The 27140-nt window shown below is 37.1% G+C and overlaps 3 protein-coding genes across 7 annotated transcripts in view; 2 read left to right on the forward strand and 1 right to left on the reverse strand.

Annotated features, from left to right (window-relative positions):
* trak2 (trafficking protein, kinesin binding 2) overlaps positions 1 to 6828 on the reverse strand; it is a 20345-nt gene extending 13517 nt beyond the window's left edge. Inside the window, 3 exon segments of the mRNA XM_043241497.1 lie at positions 1325 to 1483; positions 3095 to 3289; positions 6700 to 6828. Of these exon segments, the coding sequence (XP_043097432.1) occupies positions 1325 to 1483; positions 3095 to 3149 (214 nt within the window). The 5' untranslated portion in view covers positions 3150 to 3289; positions 6700 to 6828.
* A 748-nt stretch (positions 6829 to 7576) lies between these two features.
* On the forward strand, positions 7577 to 17360 carry stradb (STE20 related adaptor beta). Its single transcript, XM_043240981.1, has 13 exons — positions 7577 to 7800; positions 8724 to 8794; positions 8904 to 8965; positions 10391 to 10474; positions 12826 to 12922; positions 13011 to 13132; positions 13867 to 13975; positions 14048 to 14171; positions 14238 to 14409; positions 15165 to 15269; positions 15338 to 15585; positions 16578 to 16620; positions 16701 to 17360. Exons 3-13 carry the CDS (start codon positions 8954 to 8956, stop codon positions 16860 to 16862), a joined length of 1278 nt encoding a protein of 425 aa, XP_043096916.1. The 5' UTR covers positions 7577 to 7800; positions 8724 to 8794; positions 8904 to 8953; the 3' UTR covers positions 16863 to 17360.
* A 2193-nt stretch (positions 17361 to 19553) lies between these two features.
* The window catches only part of nbeal1 (neurobeachin-like 1), a 46727-nt gene continuing 39140 nt past the window's right edge, over positions 19554 to 27140 (forward strand). For 3 of the 5 annotated variants that reach the window (XM_043241318.1, XM_043241317.1, XM_043241319.1), the window contains exons 1-2: positions 19558 to 19852; positions 20456 to 20848. In XM_043241318.1, coding sequence (XP_043097253.1) covers positions 20798 to 20848 — 51 coding nt within the window. In that variant the 5' untranslated portion in view covers positions 19558 to 19852; positions 20456 to 20797. Of the gene's footprint in view, positions 19853 to 20455; positions 20849 to 27140 lie in introns of all 5 variants that reach the window. The other 2 variants (XM_043241320.1, XM_043241321.1) reach the window with 2 other exon arrangements.

The raw sequence follows: 27140 nt of genomic DNA on the forward strand, positions 1-27140 counted from the left end.
CCTGTAGGAAGCATGCTTGACACTGACAGACTTTTAAAGATGACATCAGCACAACAAGAGCCGTCACAGATGACCTCAGCACAAGTGCTGGAGACACAGAGAAACACGAGCCTCTACTTCCCGTTCACTGCAAAAATGAGCAGCGCACGCCCTCGACAAAACCGCCACAACAACAACAACTCAGAGGAAACGCTTGACAGTGCCATCGTGCAAGGACACACACACACACACACACACACACACACACACACACACACACACACACACACACACACACACACACACACACACACACACACACACACACACACACACACACACACACACACACACAGTCCGTTGTAGATGACCTTGCATTGTCAGAAGTCCTGTAGCGTCTGTAAATGGCACAGACACTTAAAAATAAAACACGCGAACACACACATCCTTATGCTCAGCGCACGTACGAATGTGGTCTCACCTTCTGCAGCATATTGGTCATAAAGCTCCTCATTCTGTATGTTTAGCACCGGCATGACTGCTCTTCTCCTCTCCTCTCTCTATCCATCCATCTGTCCCTCTCCCTCCCGCCCGCCCCGTGACGCCCGGCCGGCCGGCTCTGCTGTCAGCTGCACTTAAGAGACCTGACCACTGAATTCCTGTGCCCTTGCCAGGGATGGGCGGGCACACACACACACACACACACACACACACACACACACACACACACACACACACACACACACACACACTCTGTAGGGCAACATCAGCAATGCTACTAACTAAACTACGTTTTAATGGTATGGTAGAAGCTCACCCGGTCACCAGCAATAAGCTACTTTCCCTACAGTGTCTTGATACAAAACTATTTATTCCAAAAACCAATAAAACCATTTAAAGGCTAAACGCTTTAACCTTTCAAAGTATATGCTTTATTTTGAATTTATTAATTAAACCTATGCATATGATTTATTTAACTGTTTCATACATCCAAAATATCACAAATCCTCAGGTGAAAAATAAGACCAAGCATTTTTTTATTGGAGTAACAAAGTAACAATATGCAACTACATAATTAGAACATTTACCAAAGAAATTTCAATAATTCCTTAATGTAAATTTTTTTTTTTTTAAAGAATATTTTTTTAAAATCATTGACATTTTGTTAGGGTTTACATGACCAAGGGAACTCAAGATTAATGACCAAAAAAAAAAAAAAAAACAACAGGCTACACTCAAGTGCACCCTGACTGTAGTTTAACTCTTTGAATTATGAGGAAGCTTTCCAAAAACAGCAACAGCGTGCAAACAGTGTTTGGCCACACACACACACACACACACTTACTCATGTAGCGGAAGGTTTCCTCGGCCAGCATGGGTGAGATGGCGCTGGGTTCCTCTGGAGAGCAGGAGGGGGAGATGACCCAGTCCTGACCCTCGTAGAGATACAGAGAATCCCCTCCGCAACCACTGACTCCCCCGTCACACACCTTACTGCCCTCATCTACAAACACACACACACACACACTCACATCAGAACAGACAGTGCTGCACAATGCAAATCCATGCACGCCATCTGCTGTTCAATGAAGTCAAGACACAGTTACAGTTATTTCCTTGACATAAGAGTAAAAATAAATAAATAACTTTTAGAGCTTAAAAAGCCATGAACAAATAATATGCAATGTCTGCAGCTAGTCATTATTGTCTGATAAGAAATCATTGTATTATTAGTCTGTGGCATTACAACTGAATCATCCTGACCCATCCCTAGATGTCACACAGATGCATCAGCCAATGAGCATCCACGTTTACATGCCAGGGACGCCAATCTGGTGATCAGAAACTTGTTTTGAAGGATTTGGTGAATGCGTGTGTGGAGATGTTCACCAAACCAATTCATTACCACAGAGAATAATTTGACATTGTTCACTGGTTTGTTGAAAAGTTCATTTATAAGCATGCAGTCATTGTAGAGCAGTGCTTCTCCACCACAGCAAGATGGCTTAATATGAACTGAAAAAGAAGGCAAAACAAGTTTAAATAACAAAAAAAAGCTAAATCAAGAGGCAAACTGATATCGCATTTTGACATTTTAATTTGTTCCCTCAACAAATATAATTTTTAGTGAAGCAGCAGGATTCTGACGGTATTGTTAAATATGTAAAAGTGTGATTTTCAATGCATTGGCATTTTTATTATTATGCATTTTTTGTAGTTGTGTCAAGCACTCCAATAATTATGTAGAAATTATTAATTAATATAAAAATACAAAATTAATGAATGACTATACTATAAGTTAATCATTTATAATTATATTATTAATAATTATATTTATTTAAAATATATTTAAAATGCTTCATTTAGAAGTGGGATAAAAACTACATTATATAATACAAATATATTTTTGCATGTTCAAACTAAAAAAGGATACATGAATGTGACCAACACCCTGCTGAGTTTAAGCAGAAATTAACTCAGATGCTAAATTTACCCTGAAATAAACCACACACACTGCAATTACATGACACACACTTTAAACGACAGCAAGGATAAACATTCAAACATTTATATACAGACGCAGTCTGAACAAATATAACAATATCAGCCAGCAGACTACCATAATCAATGAAGATTTCCCACATACACACTGAGAATGATTTTAAATTGTGGTTCGTTTCCCTATCTTCATTTCTTTCATGTAGGCTGGAGTTGCTCTGGCTAAATATCTGCTCCGATGAAGCAGTTTAATAACTCACTGCAGGAGAAAGCCTGTGACTTTCTCTCTCACACACACACACACACACACACACACACACACACACACACACACACACACACACACACACACACACACACACACACACACACACACACACACAGGTATTTGTCGTTTATGGGGTTTTTATAGAGTCCAAACTGTCCTACATCAACCCTACACCTAACAGGAAACTACAGGCATTTGTAGATTTGAAAAAAAAAAAACAACAACACCATTTTGTATGTTTTTTTTAATCCTATTGAATTGCGGAGACATTGGCAGTGTCCCACCTTCAAACTGTAATACCTCTGTCATACCCATGTCATTAAAACACACACACACACACACACACACCTGTTCCCGCAGCTGTGTCCTTCTTCTCCACGCTCATAGGCTTCACCTCGAACATTCTGATTGGTCAGCTGGGCGACTGAGGGCGGGGCTCCTCACTCATGCCCAATCCGCACGAGCAGAAGACGTGAAGGCCTCTGATGTCACATCCTGCTCTGTATCAAAACCTCATGGAGATGCACAGACTCCAGCCTATACCTGAAAACAAACAAACAGACAAACATGTAATAACCATATATGTGTGTGTGTGTGTGTGTGTGTGTGTGTGTGTGAGGCCTGCATGGAAACATTGTGATGCCCGTGTTCATAAGCTCTCTCTCTGCTGACATTCAGCTCTGGCTGAGTGCGTCTCCTCCAGCTGTTTGTCAGATTAAGTGTGTATGTGACACAAATCCAACATCTGAACCATTACGCAACAAAGTCTTCAGTTTATTATTTTGTCTTACAAGAAAAACTACCTTTCATTTTTGTTTCAGCACATTTTCGTTTTTGTTTCTTATTGTTTGACCACTATCTCAAATATTAATCAGACTAAAACAAATCCGAGCTAACAAAATAACAGCATTTTGGTTTCCAAAAGGCTTTCGGGGCCCTGTCTGTAAAGCGTGACTGTTTTCTTCAGGCCACGTCGCAGCTGTCTTTGAGGGGGGGAGCGAGGGGCACTTCCTGTTGTTCAGAAACTCAACGGCTCCAGCGTGATTTAAAGGAGCAGACATGAGCTTCCTGTCTTGAGTTCTACAGGGAAGAAATTCCCATAGTACTGTACACGATGATTACAGAGTATTCATTTGAGAAACATGGGTTGGCTGGCTTTACAATGAATGAAAAACGAGGGCTAAAGAAAATTCCCTTTACAAGAATACACTATAATAATCAATGCACCAAAAAAAAAATAATAATAATTTTAATTTATATAAGGAAAAATAAGTAAAAAAGTAAGAGAAGCTAGATTTTGTGAACGGATATTGTGAAATATATATTTTTAATAGTAATAAAGTTTTCTATTATATAATTTAAAATGTAATTTATTCCTGAGACGTAAAGCTGATTTTTCAGCATGACTCCAGTCTTCAGTGTCACATGATCCTTCAGAAATCGTTCTAATATGCTGAATTGCTGGTTAATACATAAATTATTATTATTACTACAACACAGTTGACTAATACTTTTTGTGTAAACTGATGCAACTTATATATATATAACAACAGGATAAATGTTTATAGAAAATTCAAAAGAATAGTATTTATTTGAAATATAAATCTTCCGTAACATTATAAATGCCAATTTAATTCACTGAATAAGAACACATTCATTCAAATTAGTTTTAAAAAGCAGGCTTTCGTTGCACACTTTTACACAAGGGGCCACAGTCAAGGTGTTCATCGAAGAGAAGACGTGTCACCTTCCTTGTGTGTGTTTGTCAAACTCAGGAGGGTGTGGGATGTGGGTTTTGTGCACAGAGAGATCAAAACACACCTGCTGTGAAAGTGAAAGTGGAGTTAGAGTTGTGCACTGCGTAATGCATTGCATAGAAAATGATGGGAACAACCTAATATATATATATATATATATAAACCTTGCTTTAACAACCCAAATGAAAATGCAGTTTCAGAAAGAAAAAAAACGTACGTTTTATATTTTCAAAATTATAGTGAAACTACCTGCATTCACTTGCAACCAATCTTTAGAACAAGATCCTAAGCCCTTAATCCTCAGTTCATTGTGCTCTCTGTGCGTTAGCCGCTTCCTTTACAACTCCATTATTTACTGAACCTGAAAAAACTAAAAGTTCTCTCTTTACTGTCAGAAAATAAGCTGCTATGCAAGACCATTCTAACCGATACTGAACAACAAGAAAACCGCGCACGAATATTAACGCTCTTCCTCTTTTTGTCTTTCTCCAGGAAGTTATAGCTTTTTTCGGGAAGTGCGAAGCTTGTGATGACAACCTGTTCTTTTAATATCGACCCTCGCGTCCAGGACTTTACAGGAAACTCTTCATGGATCAGACAGTCACGGGCAGTAGATCGAGAGAAACAAACCCATCTAAACATTAAAGGCGAAGGGGTTTTCGTGAGGTCACCAGCGTGACTTCCAACAGCCTCCATCTAAGTGACATCCATGCCACATGAACTGCTTTAGGGCGAGGAGAAGAGTCGATGCACCTCCATTAGCAGCACGTCACCCGTTCATCAGTCTTCTCACAGTCACTTAGTGACAGCGTCCCGAGGGCTCGGGTTTATGTGAAACACCACCATAAACAAAACAGACTATCACAAGGCTCAAAAATTAATATATATAGTCAAATGCACAACTCTAGCATTCAACAGTGTCATATACTTCACATTTTTTAATTTGTACTCCCTTTTAGAGTTAGAGCTACAGGTGTATATTTAGTCAGTGGAACTATTAATGGAACTTAATAGAATTATAAATTAGTCCTGTCAAATGATTAATCATAAGTTTTGTTTCCATAATGTGTGTGCACTGTGCATATTTATTATGTTTGTATACAGACACACATACAGCTTATATAATACTTTTACATGTATATATTTATATTCATAGAATTTATATAGAAATATAGCTAATATAACATTTTTAAACACACACATATACATATAAACACACACATATATATGTATATATATATATATATATATATATATATATGTATGTATATATATATATATATATATATATATATATATATATATATATATATATATATATATATATATATATATATATATATATATATATATATATGCATGTGTGTGTGTATATACATAATAACTCTACACAGTACACACATATACTAGAAAAACAAAAACTTTTATTTTGGATGTGATTAATCATTTGACAGCGCTATTATAAATGTATATATTTATCTATACATTTTATATATTAAGATTTTTTTATCATTTTAAATTTGTTATACATTTTTTAGAATCTCAGTTTGTCTTAAAAAATAAATTCTCTTTTTAAAAAGGACTCATAACTAAATTAAATTAATTAATTAAGATCATACACAACAAAACGTCTTAAGTTCATGTAAGGTCGTGTTCATGAATTATGAAATTCATAAATCAGAGGTCAGTGGAGGGCATATTAATAATGTTTGAACATTTATCACAGTGTATTAGAATGGACATATGTGATTGTATTTATTTCATCATGGCATCTGGGAGGTTCAGATGCTATAGCAAAAATAAACGTAAGAAAGTATATTCAAATTCTGAGCGGAAATGCATGAACGAACGCAGAACAGAGACGCTCTATATAATGCGGTGTTAGGGAAAAACCAAGCCATTTTATCTGATGCAACAGATTTCATAATCCCTGCAGATGGCACATCCAGATTATCCAGATCTTTAAAAACAGGCATTGTAACAATCGGAAAACACACCCTACACATCAGATGATCGCTCGTTTTAAAACACAGACGCGTTCGACTAGATGCATTGATCTGCATCCCGATGCACAAGAGCCAATGTCCATATAAGCCTCCCTCACATCCGTGACCCGTCAAACTCAACCGATCGCTCTACAAACACACAGATATACCTACATGACTTATCAAAGAGCGGAGGATCTCGGTCTCTTACCTCTAGTTCACTTAAAATCCGCTTTTTTCCTGAGCGCTACTGATGCATGTGGCTCCTGTCACTTCGAGCGTTTGAGACAATAAGCGAAGAGCGCGAGGAGGGAGGGGTATTTGGGGAAGCGTTCTTTTGGGCAAGTCTGGCGTCAGCGAGCTGCTAGTACGTCATATAGTCCGCGACATTTATTTCACGATAAAGGTCCCTGAGCGATTAATTTATTTGTGTTAATTACAAACATTATTATTCACGTTGAATTTTAGCAAATAGCTAATACTGCACACGCACAAGCAGTACGGATATCCAAATAGCCACAAACAAATACATAGTACAGAAAGCTGAGGGAAAACTGGAAATTTTCTGTGTTATTAAAAGCTTTGGCATGCCATTTTGCCGCTCACAATTTACTGTACATTTCTGCCATAATGACATAACCGTGACCAAATCTGATAAACTAATCCGAAATATAATATAAACATTTTCTGTGAAGTTGCTTTGCAGCACTTTGAATCATGAGAAGTGTTATACACATAAACGAGAACTAAATCGAAGTGAAATGAATGAAAGCATTTTTTAAGCAAAGAGGGAGAGGGAAGATGGTTACCTTTATAATTGCTTTTTGTGACAATTTGTACAATTATTCCATTGAACCTAAATTTATGATTGTCATGGTTTTTAGATCACTTCCCATCATTTAAAAAAACCCCAAAAAACTAATCTTAAATTATTTTTAAATGATAGAGAGGGATACATTAGGTGCTTTTGTTATACATATACTTCAAGTTTAGTTGTGAGATCAAAATACTTTTATTGTGGACATTCCTCTGCTACGTCATTTACGGCGTGTTTGAGGGACTTTTATTATACAAATGCACCCGATACGTCAAGCGTGACGCGGGATCAGCTGGGACTGTGAAGAAAAGCTTTGGCAAGTCAACTTACAAATGTTATTGGTAAACGTGAGAGGGGCTGCGGGATTTTTTCCTCATACAGTAAAACTGTGATGTGACCGAAGTGACTGTAACTGCCCAGAACTGACGTTCGGCGTCAAAATTAAGGGCGCAAAATCAATTTCCAGGAGGACCTCCATCCACATGCACAACAATGGTGAGTTTTTGTTCAGATCTGGCTTTGAGCTTCTCGTCAAACTCAAAAATTCTGCTGTGAACGATATCAGAAAAGAATAGTTTTTGTAGCACTTGCAAATAATGTCAATCGTGCAAAATTATTATGACTACAGTCACCAAATGCGTTAATATAACATTAAACATAATTAACACGAAACAGGGTGGTTTTAATATTGTAGTTTTATTTTATTTTAGACGCTTCTGGTGCACCATTGCTCTTTGTTGAATGTTTTTTCTTAACCCTGTTAACCTACATGCAATCACTGTCAAGGACTAGGAAGGACACCTGCTGTTAGTTCCTCTGATAATTACATGGTTATTATTTAACATACCGTCTAATTTGGTCACGCAAATGCATGCATATCTATTTGTTTGCTGTATTGTGCACCAGAATGCATTAATTACAGTTGCAGTTTAACAAAAGCCCTCATCTTGAGCTATATGCTTTCGACAATCTTTAATATTGTTTCTTATTAATACGAATTGTGAAATTGCAAGCGTGAACTTATTTCGATGCTGCTGATATTAATTGCATAACAAACACAAAATGGACAGCAGTCCCCAATGTCACCTGCAGCGATATCAGAGTTGATGCACCCAGACAGATATGACATCCTATCAAGTGATATAACTGATGATGATGATGACGACGATGATGTCTAGAGTAGAGAGAAGAGCAGACTCGTGCAGTCGGTCAAGCAGTGCCAAACACTGATTCCCGGCTGCTCTGTTCGTGGACATGACGTACGCTACAAGACCAGAATATGGATGTAGGTTTTCGGACAAGATGCATTTGATGTCAGGCTGCTAAAATAGAAATACGAGCTGGATCACTACGTCGTTTAAGCCCTGCAAATTCGATACGTGCTCGAAAGTGTCTCCGCTGATGGTTTGCATTCGCAGGACATTAACGGAGCTGCGTGAGAGGAGATAAAGCCTGTGTCTTTCACGCAGCGAAATCCGAGCAAAGACAGGTAAGCGAAAAACATTTTGCTTTTCACGCATATTTTTACAAGCAGCACTGGAAAAACGGCTGCTGGGGTGTTTTTCACAGATGGACTGATTCTTATTCCCTGTCTTCAGAATCGGATGAATGAACTCGGGTGGAGCGTCGGCTCAGCCAAAAGCACCTCATGTCGTTTCTGGTGAGAGTCAAATCTTTTCATCCCCCGGCAAAGCTCAGCACATTCACGCTTTCTGTGTTTGCTTCTGCGGTTCTTCGTTCTGGGTATCAGAAATGCGTTCGCGTGAGGGTTTCGATCCTGGGTTTAGTGTTCGGTACAGTGGTGGCACTTTAGGGATGTTTTATTATGGGCTGAAGATGCTCGCTGAACAATATCCATGGCCTGGTTATTCTCTAATCCCTAGATATCATCAGCACATTTAATAATAAATGTCCTCATTAGTATCCACCAATCCTCCACCTCACCTCTTAATCCTGGAGGCTTATGTCGGCGTCTCACTCATAAAGACGGATCCATGTTCTGGATTCATTAAAGGTTTTTTAAGCGTGGAACACATAAAAAGTTGGGTTTGCAGTTTTCAATAATAGTTTTGTCAATAATACGTGTTGCCAAAATGATTGAAGAGCATGTTAATTTTGCATTTTTTATAAAAGAACATTTGGGCATTAAAACTTGGGGTAAGTTCTGGGAAATTACAGAAAGTGTTTTTCCACGATTACTTGTAATAAACAAATGTATATGAATTAAATACTAATTTATTACAATTCAATTTTCCAGAGAGTTTATTGAGCCTCAAAGCATCCTCAATGAGATGTTTCTTCATGGGACTTTGGATTCATTTATCATCACTTGCTTTCCAGAGGATACACTGTACTGAATGGGTGCCGTCAGAATCAGAGTCCGAACAGCTGATGAAAACATCATGATAATCCACCCATCAGTTCAAGTGATAGTAAGATTACTTGTGATGTTTTTATCAGCTGTTTGGGCTCTGATTCTGACGGCACCCATTCACTGCAGAGCGTCCGTTGGTGAACATGTGATAAATTATCCGAATCTGTTCCCATTAAGGAAACATCTCAGGGCGAGTAAATACTCAGCAAAATATTCATTTAACAGACACATGATGATACTAAAAGTGATTGAATTATGACTCACAGAAATGAGTATTTAATTCATATATATTTGATTACTATGAATAATCGTGGAAAAGCCCTTTCCGTAATTTCCCAGAATTTATTTTGATGTCTGAATGTTATTTTTTTTAAATGACTGTATAAACAATACGCGAGATACAAACACATAGCTCGAGGGTGAGTGAATTCTCAGCAAAGTTTAGTTTTTGGGTGAACTATTCCTTTAATGTCATTAAGAAATGTTCTGGACTCCGTAAATGTTCTGTAAAAAAACCATAACTTAATCGCACATGGCAAAACCGCCTCCGTACCGCAGTATTTCTCCTCTTTTTGCTTTGTCTTTGCCCTTCAGCCCACCCTTGCTCGAGTCATGCATATTCATAGTGCGTGTGGATATAGTCATATTCATCTCCATATTCATTTGTGGGGTGGGGGGCGTGTCTCATGTGTCCTCCCCTCTTCCCCTCAGGACTGCACCTGTATCTCTTCCCACTCACAAGTCCAGTCCATCAGCATAGAGGAGCAGTATGAAGACATCAGCCATCAGTGCTCGGTCAGTAGAGTCTAACAATAGATCACGGCTTCAGTGTGTTTGAAGGAACGGGCATTGACTTCTGTGCTCTTTAGACGAACCGCTCGAGAGAGATGGACACTGGCACAGATTCAGTTACCGCTCTGTTGTGGGTCCTTGCGGGATTGAGGAAAAATACAGAATTTATGGCTTTGAATGGCTTTGAAATGACAGGAAATAAATCTAAGTTACATATACTACTGTCGAAAGGTTTTTGATTGATAGCATTTTTATTCATTTATTTATTTTATTCATTTATTTATTTTTTTTCAAAATTTGAAAGAAGCCTTTTATGCTCATCAAGGCTGCGTTTATTTGATCCAAAAAACAGTAGCAACTGTAATATTGTGACATGTTATTGTTATTAAAAACAATATGTTTTAAAGTGTAAACTATTCCTGTGATCAAAGCTGAATTTTCAGCATCTTTACTGATTTTCTGCTCAATAATATTTCTGATTATTTTTGATATTAAATGCAGTTGTTCTGCATAATATTACTGTTTAATCATATGCAAAATAATTTTTGATAAATAGAAAGTTCATAAGGACAGCTTTTATTTGAAATATATTTTTGTAACAATATAAATGTCTTTTATTGATCAGTTTAGTGCATTCTTGATGATTTTATTAAAATACTTTTACATTTGTTTTCCAAGATTATTATACTGTATGGCATGCACAAACAAATAAATTAATTAAGCAATACTTATTGATAAATAAATACTAAATAATGCAGAAAATAATAATAATATTAATTTAAATATACAAAACTTTATTGCATTGTTTTTAGATAATTTTATAAAAAGTTATAATGTTATAATATATATATATATATATATATATATATATATATATATATATATATATATATATATATTATTATTATTATATTTATTTATTTTTTTTTTTTTTTTTTTGAAAATCTGGAGTAATATCTGTGAAAATACTGTGATGTTTTCCCTCTATGATTACCAGTAATCAAATATATTAATTCAATTATTTTGGAAATACACTTTTAAATGCTATTTTCTGCTTCTGTGAAATCAAATAAAGCGTGTCCTGTTTGCTAACTCGATCCAGAAGTTGAAACACACTTTTATTCGTGTCTGTATCAGCAGATCTGTGCTCTCCGTGCATCACAGTGAACTCGGCTTCACTTTGTCGCATTGCCGTCGGCCGCTGTTGCCCACGTCACCTCAAATCACACACAGACTCTGATTTAAAATGAATGACTTCCGTTTGCTTTGTCACTGCAAATAGCTGTCAGCGTGAACGGCCCTGTAGGATATTAGAAGGGCACAGTCACGCCAGTGAAACTCTCGAGTGTGATCTGAGATTTGAGAGGATCTGTTGTGCTGGGCGACACAAAGCAGTGATTCTGTTCCATCGATCTGGATGAGAGCTCACTTGTGCTGTTGTCCTGTGTTTCTGGCTGAAGGTTACATCTGTAGGTTGTCTTTAGATTTTCTCATCCTGTGGCAGAAATATTCAGTGTACGGGGGTGATCTGGACCCATTATGTTTCTAAAAATGATTTAGTTAAAAGTTATAGGCTTAAGAACTTAGTTAAAGTCTAAAATGTTGAATTCATACTTATGAACTAAGCATTATGTACTTATATAATTAATTACCTTGTTTTTTTCCTTGTTTTTTTTTCTTTAATTATTTAATTTATTTATTTTATGGAAACACTACAACTGTAGTTCAGTGGCACTAGCAGCAAGATAAAATTTATATGCCATTTCTAAAATATTCGCTCATTTCACTGATAAGTTTCTGATCTGGAAAAGTTTCGGGTTTCTGTGTTATTTTAGTGTTATAATATACTATTAAAGTTTTAATCAATAGTTTGAATTTATTTTTATTAAATTAAATTTATTTTTATATTTTAAGTTTTAATTAAATTTTTTTAATTATTAATTAATGGTGTGTATTTATTTATCTAAGTTATATTTATTTATTTATTTATTTTTAAAATTTATTTACAAGTCATTTTTGTTAGTTGCCAAGACAACATTTCTCATTTTTCTCATCAAGGTTTTCATCAAATACATAAATATTTATCGACGTAATATATATGGTTACACTATTATTCACTATAAACTAGTTGCTTATTGGCATGCCTGTATTACTAGCGTGTTGGCTGTTTATTAGTGTGTTTTAATAAACAAAAATGTGTGTGTTTATGAGTGCACAGGACAGGAAGTGTCTTATGTTCTGTATATATTTGATTCCTCCCTATTGTGTGAGTGTTTTATCAGGTAGAGTCGTGTGTGTGTGTGTGCTACATGTTTGTTCATATGTGTTTGCGGTCTGTGTTATGTGTGTGACAGAGCAGTGATGTCTCTCCGTGTTCTGTGTTGACGGATGAAGATGACATCACAGATCTTTCCACTGACCCCGCCCACTATCAGCTGCTCTCACAACTGGGTAACGACCGCGACCTACTTGATACAGTATATGAAATACTCCCTGAAGCCGCATGTGTATATCAGCGTGTTTCGTCCTCTGTGTGCAGGCCGGGGCTTTAATAACCTCAGTCAGGTGAGCATGGCTCGACACACACCGTCTGGCCGGCTCGTGGCGGTGAAAAACACTAACCTGGACGAGTGTACAGAAGATGAGCTGCTGCAGCTGATGGTGCGTACACGCATACGAGAACACACTGCTATTTTAAAATGAAGCTTTATTGGAATTGATTTATTTAATAAAGCTTGACACGTATGTGTGTAATCGTTCAGGTTTGATACATAGGGCATTTACATTATTTGCAGCATGTCTGTTGATTTATGTACTTATTTATATTTTGTGAAATGCTTTTTTTATTATAATATGGTCTATATATAATGGCCTAATATAAAACATAAGTAATAAAATTATAATATTTTTTATATAATAACAAATTATATATATATAATTTATTTATATATATATATAATTTATTTTATTTATTTATTTATTTATTTATATATACATATACATATATATGTTTGCAAGAGTGCTGTTGTGGAAAATTTTTACTTAAGTGTAAATGATATATGGAGTAAACTTCTGAAAAAAATCAAAAATAAATAAATAAATAAAAATAAAGTATCCATGGAGCAGATTGAGAATATTGCTAATATCCAAAGCAAATAAACAGCATTTGGGTTTGCAACAATACAATATGGAATAAATAATGACAGAATGACAGAGCCTTAAAGCAATAGTTTTCCTAAAAATGAATATTTTGTCATTATTTGCCCCAGCAACTATTGTTTTAAGAAGATTTTGCTCTTGCTTCGACTGTATTTGTGAGACATTTTCAGAATTTTAGAATCATATTTCATCTTATTTAGACAGAAATGCTGGTGTTTTTCTGGTTATCTTCACAGAACGAGGTTCTGCTGTCCAGACTGTTCCGTCACCCGAACCTGCTGACCTCCAGACTGGTGTTCAGCTCGTTCTGTCAGCTCTGGGTTCTGTCTCCTCTCATGAGCTACGGTGAGAGTCCTTCGCGGAACAGTTTCTTCTCCCACCCTTCCCTCGTTTAATCTCTGCACGCGTCTCGCTCAGGTTCTGCAGACTCTCTGCTCCGGTCGTATTTTCCGGACGGGATGAGCGAGTCTCTGATTGCGTACCTGCTGTACGGGGTGCTCCGAGCGCTGGAGTACCTGCATCACATGGGTTACGTGCACAGGTGAGCACACGGTGACTGTTTGACAGAGACCAGAGAGCCGCTCTCCTCACCTGGTGTGTCCTGCAGGGCTGTGAAGGCGAGTCACGTGCTGCTGTCGGCTGAAGGCCGTGTGTGTTTGTCGGGGCTTCAGAGCGTGTACAGTCTGATGAAGGACGGTAAGAGGATGAGAGCCGTGTTTGACATGCCTCAACACAGTCCGTCTCTGCTGCCCTGGCTGAGTCCGGAGCTGCTCCGGCAGGTGACCTTTACACACATGAGCACTGTTCCCAATACAGCCTCATAGGTCGCTTATAACTATAAACGTAAAAAAATGAGCATGCACCATAAACATCCAAAACTGTCTGATATACACAATAGCATTTATTTTTTTAAATAAATGAATACTTTTGTTTAGCAAAGTATTATTAAATAGAAACTGACGTAATTAAGTCAAGTAAATCTTAAACACACCAAACTTTTAACTTGGTTAACAAACTTACTTTTATGAATTTTAACTTCCTTTATTTCATTTGTCAGCATTCCTCATTTACATTAAACAGTTTTTACTAAACACATGCTGAATTTAATTTTATTTCATTTTATCTTAACTTTGTATCGATATACTAAATTATCTTAATTCTTAATATCTTAATTAAAACAAATAATTGAAATAAATAATAAATAATAGCAATAATAAAACCTATATGGACATAAAAAATTGAAATAACTTTAATTTCACTTAGATAAAAAATTATATATATATATATATATATATATATATATACTTTTTTTTTTCATCTATATTATATATAGATGAAAAATTATATTTTATCTATATTATATATATATATGAAAATGCATAATTATATTTTAATAGAAAATCATTTTAATATTTTAATATTAAAGAAAATCACTAATATTGGCTGATTTTTACTGATATATTCTTATTTTTAAGGCCTGGTTCATGAGAGGTTATGCTATGAGAGTTTTTGTGTCTCTCTTTCTGTAATGTAGGATCTTCACGGCTATGGAGTGAAGTCAGACATCTACAGTCTGGGGATCGTGGCGTGTGAGCTGGTCAGCGGCAGAGTGCCCTTCCAGGACATGCCGCCCACTCTGGTACTGCTGCTCCGCATCCGCCGTAACCCTGGCTACCGAACACTCATTTCCTGTTTCCTCTTGTCCAGATGCTTCTTCAGAAGCTGCGGGGTTCTCACTGCTGTCTCCTCGACGTCCCCCCGTACCCGCTCGGAGACATGGGTGCGCTCAAGGTGTCCCGCTCCGGCGTGGATTCGGGGATCGGCGAGAGCGTCGCGACCGGAAGCCTGACCCGTACTGCCACGGCAGAGAGACCTCAGAGCCCCGCTCCCAAAAACCACTCGGCCACGCTGCACAACCTGGTCCAACTGTGCCTGCAGCAGCAGCCTGAGCGCAGGTACACACACAGCTCAGCATTAAACCGCTCGTGTGAGGTTGCTAAGAAGAACATTATTTTTGTGTATTTGGCGTAATGCAATGTGTTTATGCGGTTAAATTTCCAAAAACATTATTTTCAACATACTGTACATTTATTGTTTCTCCTTTAAGCCCCATCTTCCTGAAACTAGGTGATGTGTGCAAAGCTCATCGTTCTAAAAAAAACCCCCAAAAACCTTGAAATCGCATCATATGACCCCAATTTATAACATTTATACTCTAGTTCACAAGTTCAGAGTTGGTTAATGTTTTTAAAAAAAGTGCCTTCTGCTCGACAGGACTGCATTTATTTTATCTTTAATACAGTAAAAACAGTAATATAGTGAAATATTTTTACATTTTAAAATACCTGTTTTCTATTTGAATATTAAGTTAAAATGTAATAATGATGAATTTTCAGCATCGTGACTCCAGTCTTCAGTGTCACATGATCCTTCAAGGAATCATTCTAATATGCTGATTTGCTGCTTAAGAAACTATACTAAATATTATCAATATTGAAAGCTTTACTCATAATTAAAAAAAACCCCTAACCTGTGTGAGTGATATTTTAAAATGAGGCCTTTTATGGTTAGATTTAATTAGGATTTAATAACACTTTAAAACACTTTGATTTTGATCTGACAGAAAACAATTAAATGATCTATTAAATTGTATATAAAATGTACATTCTGGTTATTTACATGTTACTGTTATGTTATTGTGACTTTTTTGCACACGCAAACAAAAACTGTACTATTACGCTTTTAAAGTGAACTTAAAAATCTAAATAATTAATAAATTAGTATGGCCCCATTAAATACAAATATACAACCTAATATAACACCTAAATAATTACAATGTCATAACACTATATATAATCTCACGGTTCATCATTGCATGTCAGTTTATGTGAAGGATAGGCTTTTTTCCTTTATCGAACCCTGTGTAATATGTGTGTTTGTGGTTCAGGCCGTCTGCGACAGCTCTCCTCACTCACCCCTTCTTCAGACAGGTACATCAAGCTTTCATACATGCAGAGTCTTACAGAGTAGCCCGAGGTGATTCATGCATTGATCTGCGTTGATCTTCCAGGTGAAGAAGCACACGAGGGACTCTTTCCTCAGTTTGATGTATCCGGCCGTGCCAGTGTCCTGTCCTCCAGACACGCCTCCGTCCGAAACGCCCACCCAGACCTGCAACACCCCGTCGCCCACCGACCCTGAGCCCGAGGACGCCGCGTGGGACTTCTCCTGAACCCGCTTCTGTCTCGTTCTCATCCGTTTCTCTCCCATTTCTCCATAAGCACATTCAGTATTAATCCGTCCTAACCAGCTGCTAGATTTTGTAACTTTCACTTGTTTTGTATTGACGTCGCCTCATGTTACGGTAGCCCCGGCCATCGTGAAATCACACTGAATCTGCATCTCTGTGCGGACCAAAGGATGGGTGGCATCGTCTTGCACTCATGGGCGTGTCTGCATTTTTTAGCCAATCAAATGCTTTCTAGAACGAGCACCTACCAGCTGCCTAGACATTTCCTTACTAGCAAGAGTGAGTATGAACTCCTAGTTAATGGCTGTGATTTAAATGAAAAGCCTATTGGCTATTCATCAAAATAAAACTGAATTTGTGATTTAGTCTGTTCATTAAATCTCAAAGCTTTTTAATTTATTAAATGTATATCTTCCTTATACTTGATCTACAATAATAATAATAATAATAATAAATGAATTCTTGAACAGTATTTAAATGTTACTGTGAAATATTATATTATTATTATTAATAATAATAAACATAAAATAAAAATTATTAAATTAGAAATATTTGTGTTTATTTCACTGTAGAATTAGAAAACGTTTTATTTCTTAATAATGATATTGTCGTAGTAGTAATAATAATAATAATAATAATGTTAAATACTCTTATTTTTGTTTTCTTTGGAATATGACATTACTAATAATTCTCATTTTTGTTTAAAATGTTATTTTTACTTTTAATTTTACAGTTTTGCAATACTGTATTGCAATTTTTCTTATTTTTAAAAGTATAAAATAATAATAATAATAAATGATGTATATTATATTCATATTTATAACATTTTTGGCCAAATTGTGGAGCCCTAAAAGCAAGCACATCCAGCCTGGAGGTTTTTAATCACAATCTTTTACAATAATGCAGCCCTACTATTAGCTTATTTATATATATATATATATATATATATATATATATATATATTTTTTTTTTTTTTTTTTTTAAAGAAACTGCACTCATCGAGCCATTTGATTCATGCAACATTTTCTCCTTTATCATGGACAGAAAAACGGCACGCTCTGTGACTAGTGTCTTATTCCATGCTGTGTGCTCATAAATATTCTGCACAATTTGTCCAGTGTAACAGGTCACCGACGTATTCCATGCATACCGTCAGTATGCTGTTCTGAATATAAACCACGTCAGCGTATGATCAGAGCTTCCTGTTTGATGTTCGCAGCAGCCAATCACATCACAAACTAACTGCAAATCACTGTATTTGATCCAACTCGGACGAGTGAGGTCATCAAACTGAGCCATGCATGCAGGAGCCAGATATCATGTTGCGTCTGTGTGTGTGTGTGTGTGTGTGTGAGGTCATAAGTGCATCACCCACTCAACCTGTGCCAGTGAACATGTGGGTGTGTGTACAGTACTACATGTGTTTGTGTGTATCTCTGTGCCTCCTCTTGCTCTGAATGAAGAAACTGCACGTTTAATCCTGTGAAGAAACAAACCAAACCATCAATGCTGTGCTGTCAACACTGCCTCAACCCAATCGACATGAAACTGAAGGACTGAGCAGCTGTAACTGTGACCGATATTATATTTACCGTTTTTTTTTTAACATGTTGACTGTATAAGATATTTAGACATGATAAATATATTCTTACTCCGTTTCATAACTCTTTGGTGTCCTGTCCTTTGTTTTTTTTCTGCAAATGCAGTAGATTGATTTGTTCAGTTACTGACTTTATTTTCCTGGTGACTTGACTAGCTTATTTAAGTAATGGTGAATAAAATTGTTAAGCTCTCAAAACGATTTTTCTAACAATTTGAAATTGGATTAACTGCTCCAACGTATTTATGCATTTGCGCTCTCTGGCCACCTGGGGGCGGTCACATATTGCCAAAATAGTCCATAAATCTATCAAATAGATCCTGCATTTTTTAAATATATGTTTGCAATATATATATATATATATATATATATATATATATATATATATATATATATATATATATATATATATATATATATATATATATAATAAAAATTAACTTAATATTTACAAAAGTACATGAATTCTATATTATAAATAACGGTGAATTGTTAAGCTTAATTGTTAAAGAATCGTATCACGTTGAAGGCATCTTATTAATACTAATTAGGTCATGTTTTTATAATGAGTTTTTACGCGTTTATCTGATTGGCTGACGGGCAGACGTTGGCGCGTGACTGCTAGTCATTTGACGAATTGCTGAAGTGTGCTTATGAATATTAATTAGATTAAGTAACCGAACACCCTGCATGACTACATGATAAACGAGTATGCAAAAACTATTTTCAGAACGCGTTCAGTACGGATATTGTATATTACTTAGATTAGGCAGCTTAGACAATAAATGTTAATCTTTTAAATACGTTGTTAGATTTTTTATCAACAAAAATACAAACAGTCAAAAAAACTAAACCCAACCAATTTTAAGTAGAAAATATGACTATAAAATATACATTTAAAATGTCAAAGAAGCATACGTAGTATCGTATGCGTGATGTAATTAATATTCATTACGCCAAGCCTTTGAGGGATTGGTCGTTTCGCTAGTTTCAGCCACGCCTTTGCGACGCACATGAGCTCCACATAGGCAACGTAAAGGAGCGCGGCCTGTCGTAAAACATCTAGGGAAGAAAATAACACACACACGCAAACGCACACGCACACACACACACACACACACACCTTCAAGCCAACCGAGCTCGCGCAGTGGCTTTGTAACGAGCCGTCGCAGTCCAATGCGATGATCTTCGTCGTATGCATCCGGGCTGTCAGGCTTATCTGGTTACAAAATGAGTCAAAAGCTAGTTTGGGTGGTTGAAAGCGACCTGGTTTAAATGTCAGTGGCGCTTTCAGTTCATGCCACATTCCTGGATTCTTAACCAGAACGAGCTTTGGGTCGGGAGTTTCGACGGGCTCCTTTTGTCGAGGCAGGTGAGTTTCACAGCGATAGTGTGCTAATCTATTCACGCGCAGTGTTGGTATCCTGTATGCCGAGGCTACTTGTTATTGTGACCTGATCTGTATTAATTTGACAAGTGCTGATGTTGGGATGTCTCAGGATGTAAATATTTCAGTCAGTATAATGCTGTTGATCTAAGTGTGCAATGCGTTCTCTCTTGGGTTGTAAGTTTCTATCTAAATCTAGAATTATCCAGTTTTGTTCAGTAGGTATATCTCAGAAAACACCCAGAGTTGTAGATCAACTCTTGCTATGTGCATGTCTTTGGGCATACTTCTAAATAATGAACCAACAGACATATCTATACACTGATATTGTCAAGTTAAGGAGTTATAATGCAGTTTACGTGCTATTTCAAGGCTGGAATGCACTTTAATATTGGCTTCTGTGAATATGTTGAGTTGGCCTGGGATGATGTCATGCGTCCCTGTTTATTTTGGGCAATTTTTTTCTTCTCTCAAAGTCATGCATTGCACATTTACTCTTGTCTGAGGCGTTGGAAACCTGGTTTTGGAATTTGCAATGCATTGGAAACCCGGGGCCGTTTTTTAACGTGTGCCTTATTTTGTCGACAGGGCTCGGAAGAACGGAGGAATTTTTTGGATACCAAAAAGCTTCTGGTGGAAAACTGCCGGAAACGCTCAAGTCCAAGTCACCCGGGATCCGTGCTGTTCGCACGATGGATGTGATTTCACCGTGCGCGGAGGAAATGACACGACCCGTCGCCCTGGATTAACACGGACCCCGTTTCACCCATTGCCGGGATTTGTTATCCACAAATGAACGTGGCGTTTCGGGGCAAGCTCCTTTTTGGCAGGGCGCTGACACCATGAGGGCTTGGGAATACTGACCACAATATAATCGGGGGTTAATATCGGGAAGATTTCTGCCTACATGCTCGCAGCTTGCAGTGCAGAATGGCATCGACCGAGAGACTGTATGAGGTTTGGATGCTGTACTGCAATAAGGTAAACGGCTTCCAGAGCACATGCACTTTAATAGAGTTAATGCACTTAATTTCTCATCAATGCAAATGCACTCTGCATCACTAAGCGCGGCCAAATAATCTCCTTGCACATGAGGAGGAGTGCAGGTTTATTTATTTATTTCATGGGGCTGGTACACCGTGTTCTATACGTGAACGCATGCCATGGCTTCATGAGACGTCCACTGAGCTCAGGTGGCTGTGTTCATTGATGAGGGATTGCAGATATTGCCGACCCCCATCTGTGATTTAATCGGACTTGGCTTAAGATAATCAACCCGAGATAATTCAGAGCGCAGTGACAGATTGTCTCTTGGTTATAGTTCTCCGTTTAAGAGTAATGCTGCTTTACAAAACAAAACAAAAACAGTCATAAAGGTGAAGTGTGTCTCTTTTTAATGTTAAAGACATCCCAGTTCAAAACAATTGTAGGTACTGTACACCTTCAGATGCAAAAAAAGTGTAAAACATTGACTCAGCCAATTGTGGGAGGGTGGGGCGGAGCTAACTGTTAGACTGGCCAATGGCAGATCGGGGGAGTGTTTAGTGAATCTCTTTCAAAACATTCTTTTTGCAATTCTACAATTTTTGCTAGTGTTGCAGAAGCTGGGGATTTTAGCTTTGAAGAGCATGTCTTCAGGTTTAGGCTCTCTTATTTGGACTTTCTTCGAAATGGATTTTCTCCTCTTTGATCCTTCGGTTTTCAATCCAAAAATCTTGGAATAATTTTCCCCATCTAGGCCTAATGAAATGCAAATGCATAAAATTATGGACGTTAAATGAGTTTATGTCTTCTCTAAAATATTGAATTTATCTCCATCCTAGAAATTTTGTTTGCAATATAGCTGCAGTGTTGTTTTAAAATTATCTAAATAAAAATCTGTTTTGTTTTTATTTTAATATTATAGGGCATTTTATATTATTATTAACATTTTAGTTTAAGTTGTAGTAATTTTGTTCTATTTTTTTTACTACTATTTTTTTTTAACGTAGTGTACCTTCGGTTATTTTTGAAATTTCAATTAAATATTTTTTTATTCAACTACTATTATTTAATGAACTATTTTATTACGCTATATAAACAGTATTTCATGGCAGCATTTCCAGTTTTCACTGCTGTTTTTTTTTGCTGATTTTATTTCAGCTTTACACAAAAAAAGGCTTTTTGTTTCAATTGAAATTTTTTTTTTATTGTATAACATACTCCAATAATATTTCTTTGAATGGCATCGAAAGAATATTTATTATTATAATTTAATTTTTTTTTTTTTTTTTTTTTTTTTTTACATTGTTACAGTTTGTAAGTTTTAGTTACACCTTTAGTGAGTATTTGACCGCAACAAGACGCTTTACACTCTATTAAACTCCTTGTCTTTGTGTTTTTATGTTACCAGGACTGCTAGGTTACCCTCACTCTGGTATATTCAGACTATTGTCATCAGACTGTGGCGGTTTCAGGCCGCTGTACAGGACGTTTAACACCAATTATGAGCCAGACCACATTCTGTGTTCTGCTCCGTCGAGAGCCTGAGTGTCAGCAGTGTCTTGTGGGTCTGTTACGTCAGCGTAATACAGCGATTACGGCGTGAGCCCCTCAGAGCCGCAGCCGTCCGCAGGGACTCGCGACTGATCCAGATGACCTGCCAGATAAAATAAGACTTCCAAATCTGAACATTAGCCTTGGGTTGTGACAGAAAACGTGAGATTTAGGTCTAAAAGGAATAGACCATGGAAATAACCGTACGATCAATCAGGGTTTTAATAACGATAGAGCATCGCGAAATTATCCATCGTTTTATTAATCAGGTCTTCATTCCCTCAGTCGACAGTCGCAAGTCCATCGCGGTTTTTGTTTGCTAGAAGAACGACCTTTGCTTTTGTTTATGGCTTCGTGCTCTCACACATTAACCAGCGTGTGATCTTCAGAGCGCAGCGCGAGGTGACATTTCCTCTTCAGCTTCTAATGTAGAGTAATCATCGAAACGTTTACGGCCGTCAGATTGACACTGGGCTTTGTGCTTCCTGGGACACGACGATTTCCCAACCTTCTCGGCCTCTGTACGAGCCGTTTACACGGTCGCCAAAGACACAGAACATAGCCGTGGAGGAAATCGATAATCTAGCCCAGTGCTGGAGAAAACAAACGCTGGAGAAATGTTGTTCTGGGAACCTTCTGGCCTTGTACCGAGAGCTCATATTGGATTCTGAGTTATGTTTTCCTGTTTAACCACCTGTATTAAGTTGCCACAGCAAAACTTTGACCTCTGTACTCTTTAGTTTCCTGCTCGGCGGTATCTGAAGTAGGTATTGTCCGTTCAGTAATAACGTATGCTGCTGGCTTTCTTTGGTTGATGAATAAGAAGTGGCTTATTCAGGCAAATATTATGTCTCAAGGTCACAAAACATAAAAATTTAATTAATATTGACATTCTGACATTATTTATATAGTTAGTTTTAGTTTTTTTTTGGCTATGTAGATGCTAAGGTGTATTGAGTGTTTGCTTTTCTATGCATGCAGTGGTTTCTAGAGTCATTTTTTTACTGGTTTCTGTTTATGACTCAGGCCCATCCTGCTAACTTAATTGCGTGCTCATGTTATGGTAGAATTAGTTTAATTATGTTTCTGACTTTCTGACTAGTTTCAGAAAGCTCCAATTTCTTGTACTCTATTTATTTATTTTATTTATTTGTCTCATGCACACCAAGCCTGCATTTATTTGGCAAAACTACAGTAAAAAGAATATATTATTACAATTTAAAATAGCTGCTCATTTGAAAATGTTATCAAGATGGATTTTTTTTTTTATATCATCAATGTTGAAAGCAGTTGTGCTTTTTTAAAATCACACACTTGATGAACGGACAGCTCAGAAGAACATTGTTTATTTGAAATAGAAATCTTTCGTAGCGTTAAAGGAACACTCCGCTTTTGTTCGGAAATAGGCTCGTTCTCCAACTCCCCCTGAGGTAATAAGTTGAGTTTTACCGTTTTGTAATCTATTCAGCCAATCTCCGGGTCTGGGGATAGCACTGTTAGCGTAGCTCAGCATACTTTTCATTTTCCGCCTGTTTTAGTACACGACATAACTACAGAAGAGGTTTAAATTGGAAAAATATCGAAACTCTTTGGTCATGATTGAACGTGATGCTTCTGCTCTAATTGGATTCAATGATCTGTGCTAAGCTCTGCAAGAAGAGCTATCTCCAGACCCGGAGATCTGAATGGATTCAAAAATGTTAAAACCCAACTTATTAACTGAGCCCATTTCCAAAAAGTGTTCCTTTGTGAATTCAGTGCATCCTTGTTTAATAAAAGGATTAGTTTCCTAAAAAAATGATCTTGCTGACCCCCAATTTTTGAACGGTATTCTAGGAAGAACCAAAATGACAAAAATGCTAGAACATTAAAAACATTGATTATGCATCAAAGAGTACTTCATATGAGAAACAGTTACAGTAAGATTAAACTTGGCTTGCTGCTGTATTAAAAAGTACCTTGTGTGGCAAAAGTGTCAAAGACTTGCTGCGTTTAGCAGTGCTTTCTCTTTGCATTTGCACGCAGGAACCAATGCATCGATCACACAGGATTTGAAATTAGATCAGAAACCAGCAGGTAATTCAAACGGCGTCCGGTCATTTTCTTGTGAACACACAGTTCAGAAAGTAATAAAACTGGCAGCTAGTGCCTGTAAATAATAAAGCGCCATTACAAGCTCATAAAAACGGTTGTTCAAATTGGGTTAGATGATCTTTGTGGTGTATCTGACGTGAGATCTTTTAGTGACATCTTTGCTGTTTTTTGGATTGAACGAGGCCTTCATGATGAAAGCGCTTTCCTTTTATAACGTGTGTTTACTCAAGCAGTTTAATAGATGCTGCGCTTTGTGTTTCCTGGTTACAGTCATGGTTTTAAACACACACACACACACACACACACACACACACACACACACCTCTGAGATAATGATAGACTGCACAGAGTCACTGTACACACATGTGTGACAGCAGCAGTTGTCTTGTGAATGGGACGGAGCTAATTGTGCGGTGACCTTTGACACGGGTTAAGACCAGTGATTATCAGGGCTTGTCCTTCAGTGATGGCTATAAACGGCTTTTACAGGACCGCGGGCTATTTATACATGCACACACACGTACAGTACTCGTCCATTAGTGCTTTTTAAAGAGGGACAATGAGGAAATCCTCCGTTTGTGAGCGTAATCCACTCTCTCTCTCATGTACTGACAGGTGCACTGTGGAAATGAAATTGGCTGGATCTAGCACTGCATATTCTAGTAAATAAGTATGTTAAGTACAGCAGGCTGTTAAAACAGTTATGGCTGTGCTGTATTGCACCACAACGGCGTTATTCGCTTTGCTGTTAAAGCTAGAGTAGAAAAGTTGAATTAAATTCTGGTATTTTGAAAGTTATAATAGTGCGGTGAGACACTTGTATGGAACATAGACTTAAGTGTAAATATACATTAATATGAACTGATGACAAATAAATGATTTTGAGTTTGTATAAACAATTATTTTAGTGTGTTTTTGAAACATTGGGTTCATTTTTAGCAACTCGATCTGTTATGTTTATGACCTGCATTTGAAAACTTTAAATACGCATTGAACAAAAAGTTACGTTTTTAACCAAAGCTAAATTAGAGCTTAAATTAGAGCTAGGAGGTAGTTGTTACGTTTAGGTTTTGGGTACGATTAGGGATGTAGAATAAGGCTTAATATGTGCTTAATTAGCAATAATAAGTGACTAATATTTTAGTAATATGCATGCTAATAAGCAACTAATAGGTGTGACCGTAAAAATAAAGTGTTACCATGCTCACCAGTAAATACGGATAAAACACAATTAATACAATTTTAAAGAACTGATTTCTTTTGTAACATTTTGTAATTTTATTCCTGTGATGCAAAGTTGAGTTATGGCATCTTTACCCCTGTCGTGTGCAGATATATTTTTATTGTAATAGCTATTTTTTTTTTTTAGGGGCTTTACCAATGCTTAGTAGTGTATATAGTAACGGATTTTGACTTTCAGGACCCCTTTGTCACAGGGTCCAGGACAAATTATTCCCAACAAATTTTGCTGTCCTAGCATCTTCCACACACCTGTGTGCTTGCTCATAAAACAGATGGTAATGAATCGAAACCACCTGCATGTCTGTAGACCGCAACATTAGCGAGCGACATAAATCATCATGGCTGCTTTCTTTTGCTTTTTTTTTTTGTTCTTTCTCCTTCACCGTCTCGTCTGGTTTGCAGGTTCAGAGGGCACTGCAGGACTTACACACATGAGAGAGCGAGGGGAGATGAGGACAGCAGGGTGCAAAATTTAGTGTGAGAGAGAAGTGGGGTGAGAAAGAGGAAGAGTGTGTTATAGTGAGAAAGAGCGAGCGCAGCGCAGGCCTGTGCCGTCTCACTCACAAATACCCGCGTTCCTCACCATGGTAACAGTCCTTATCCAATCCTCGCAGGAACTCGACTTCCCGCTGTGAAGAATTATTTGACTACTGAAACGCACAACTCGGATATTAAACGAGGGAGAATAAACGCAGAGACCGTCTGCTCGTGTGACATTAAGTCAGATAGGATTTAGAATAATGTCTCCACTCGTTTTTTAAGCCAATGTTTGTGTGCAGTTGATACAGAAAATAATTTCTCGTCTTTTAAAAGTAGAAAAGCAGGCTGCGTTTTTATTAAACAGTGTGCATTTTGTGTAAAATTCCTGTGAATTTTTTGAAGGATATAGCTTCGCATGGGTAGCATAGGCTCTTGTCTCATGCTAAAACATGGAGGTTGATATGTAGGTGTTATGCTTATACTTTGATATAGTAGCTTTGTTCCAGAACCTATTGCACTGCCCACCTAGACCGCATTTTAAGGCATCATAGGCACATTCTTGACACAAAGCGTAATAATTGTTCGAATTCATCCAATATTCATCCAATAGTCAAATGCATTGCAGCATATTATTTGACAGCAAATTATTGTTGTACGTCAAACTGTCTTACCCAACATTATTCTTCAATAATTGGCTTTTTACATGTTTTTTCAACAAGATAAACTTTTATGAACGCAATTGCGAAAAGCAAAATGTCAATAAAGAATCACGAAAATTGCATAGTATTTTTCTTTTTAGGCCTGTCCTGAATAATAACACGTTTACAATTACTCCACAAGACAAAATAATAACTCCCTCGAATTTTAACACTGGCTCTTAATGCGTCGGGTTGAGGTGGATTTACAGATGTACAGTCATTGT

The sequence above is a fragment of the Puntigrus tetrazona genome, chromosome 6 (assembly GCF_018831695.1).
Source record: "Puntigrus tetrazona isolate hp1 chromosome 6, ASM1883169v1, whole genome shotgun sequence".
Classification (NCBI taxonomy): domain Eukaryota; kingdom Metazoa; phylum Chordata; class Actinopteri; order Cypriniformes; family Cyprinidae; genus Puntigrus; species Puntigrus tetrazona.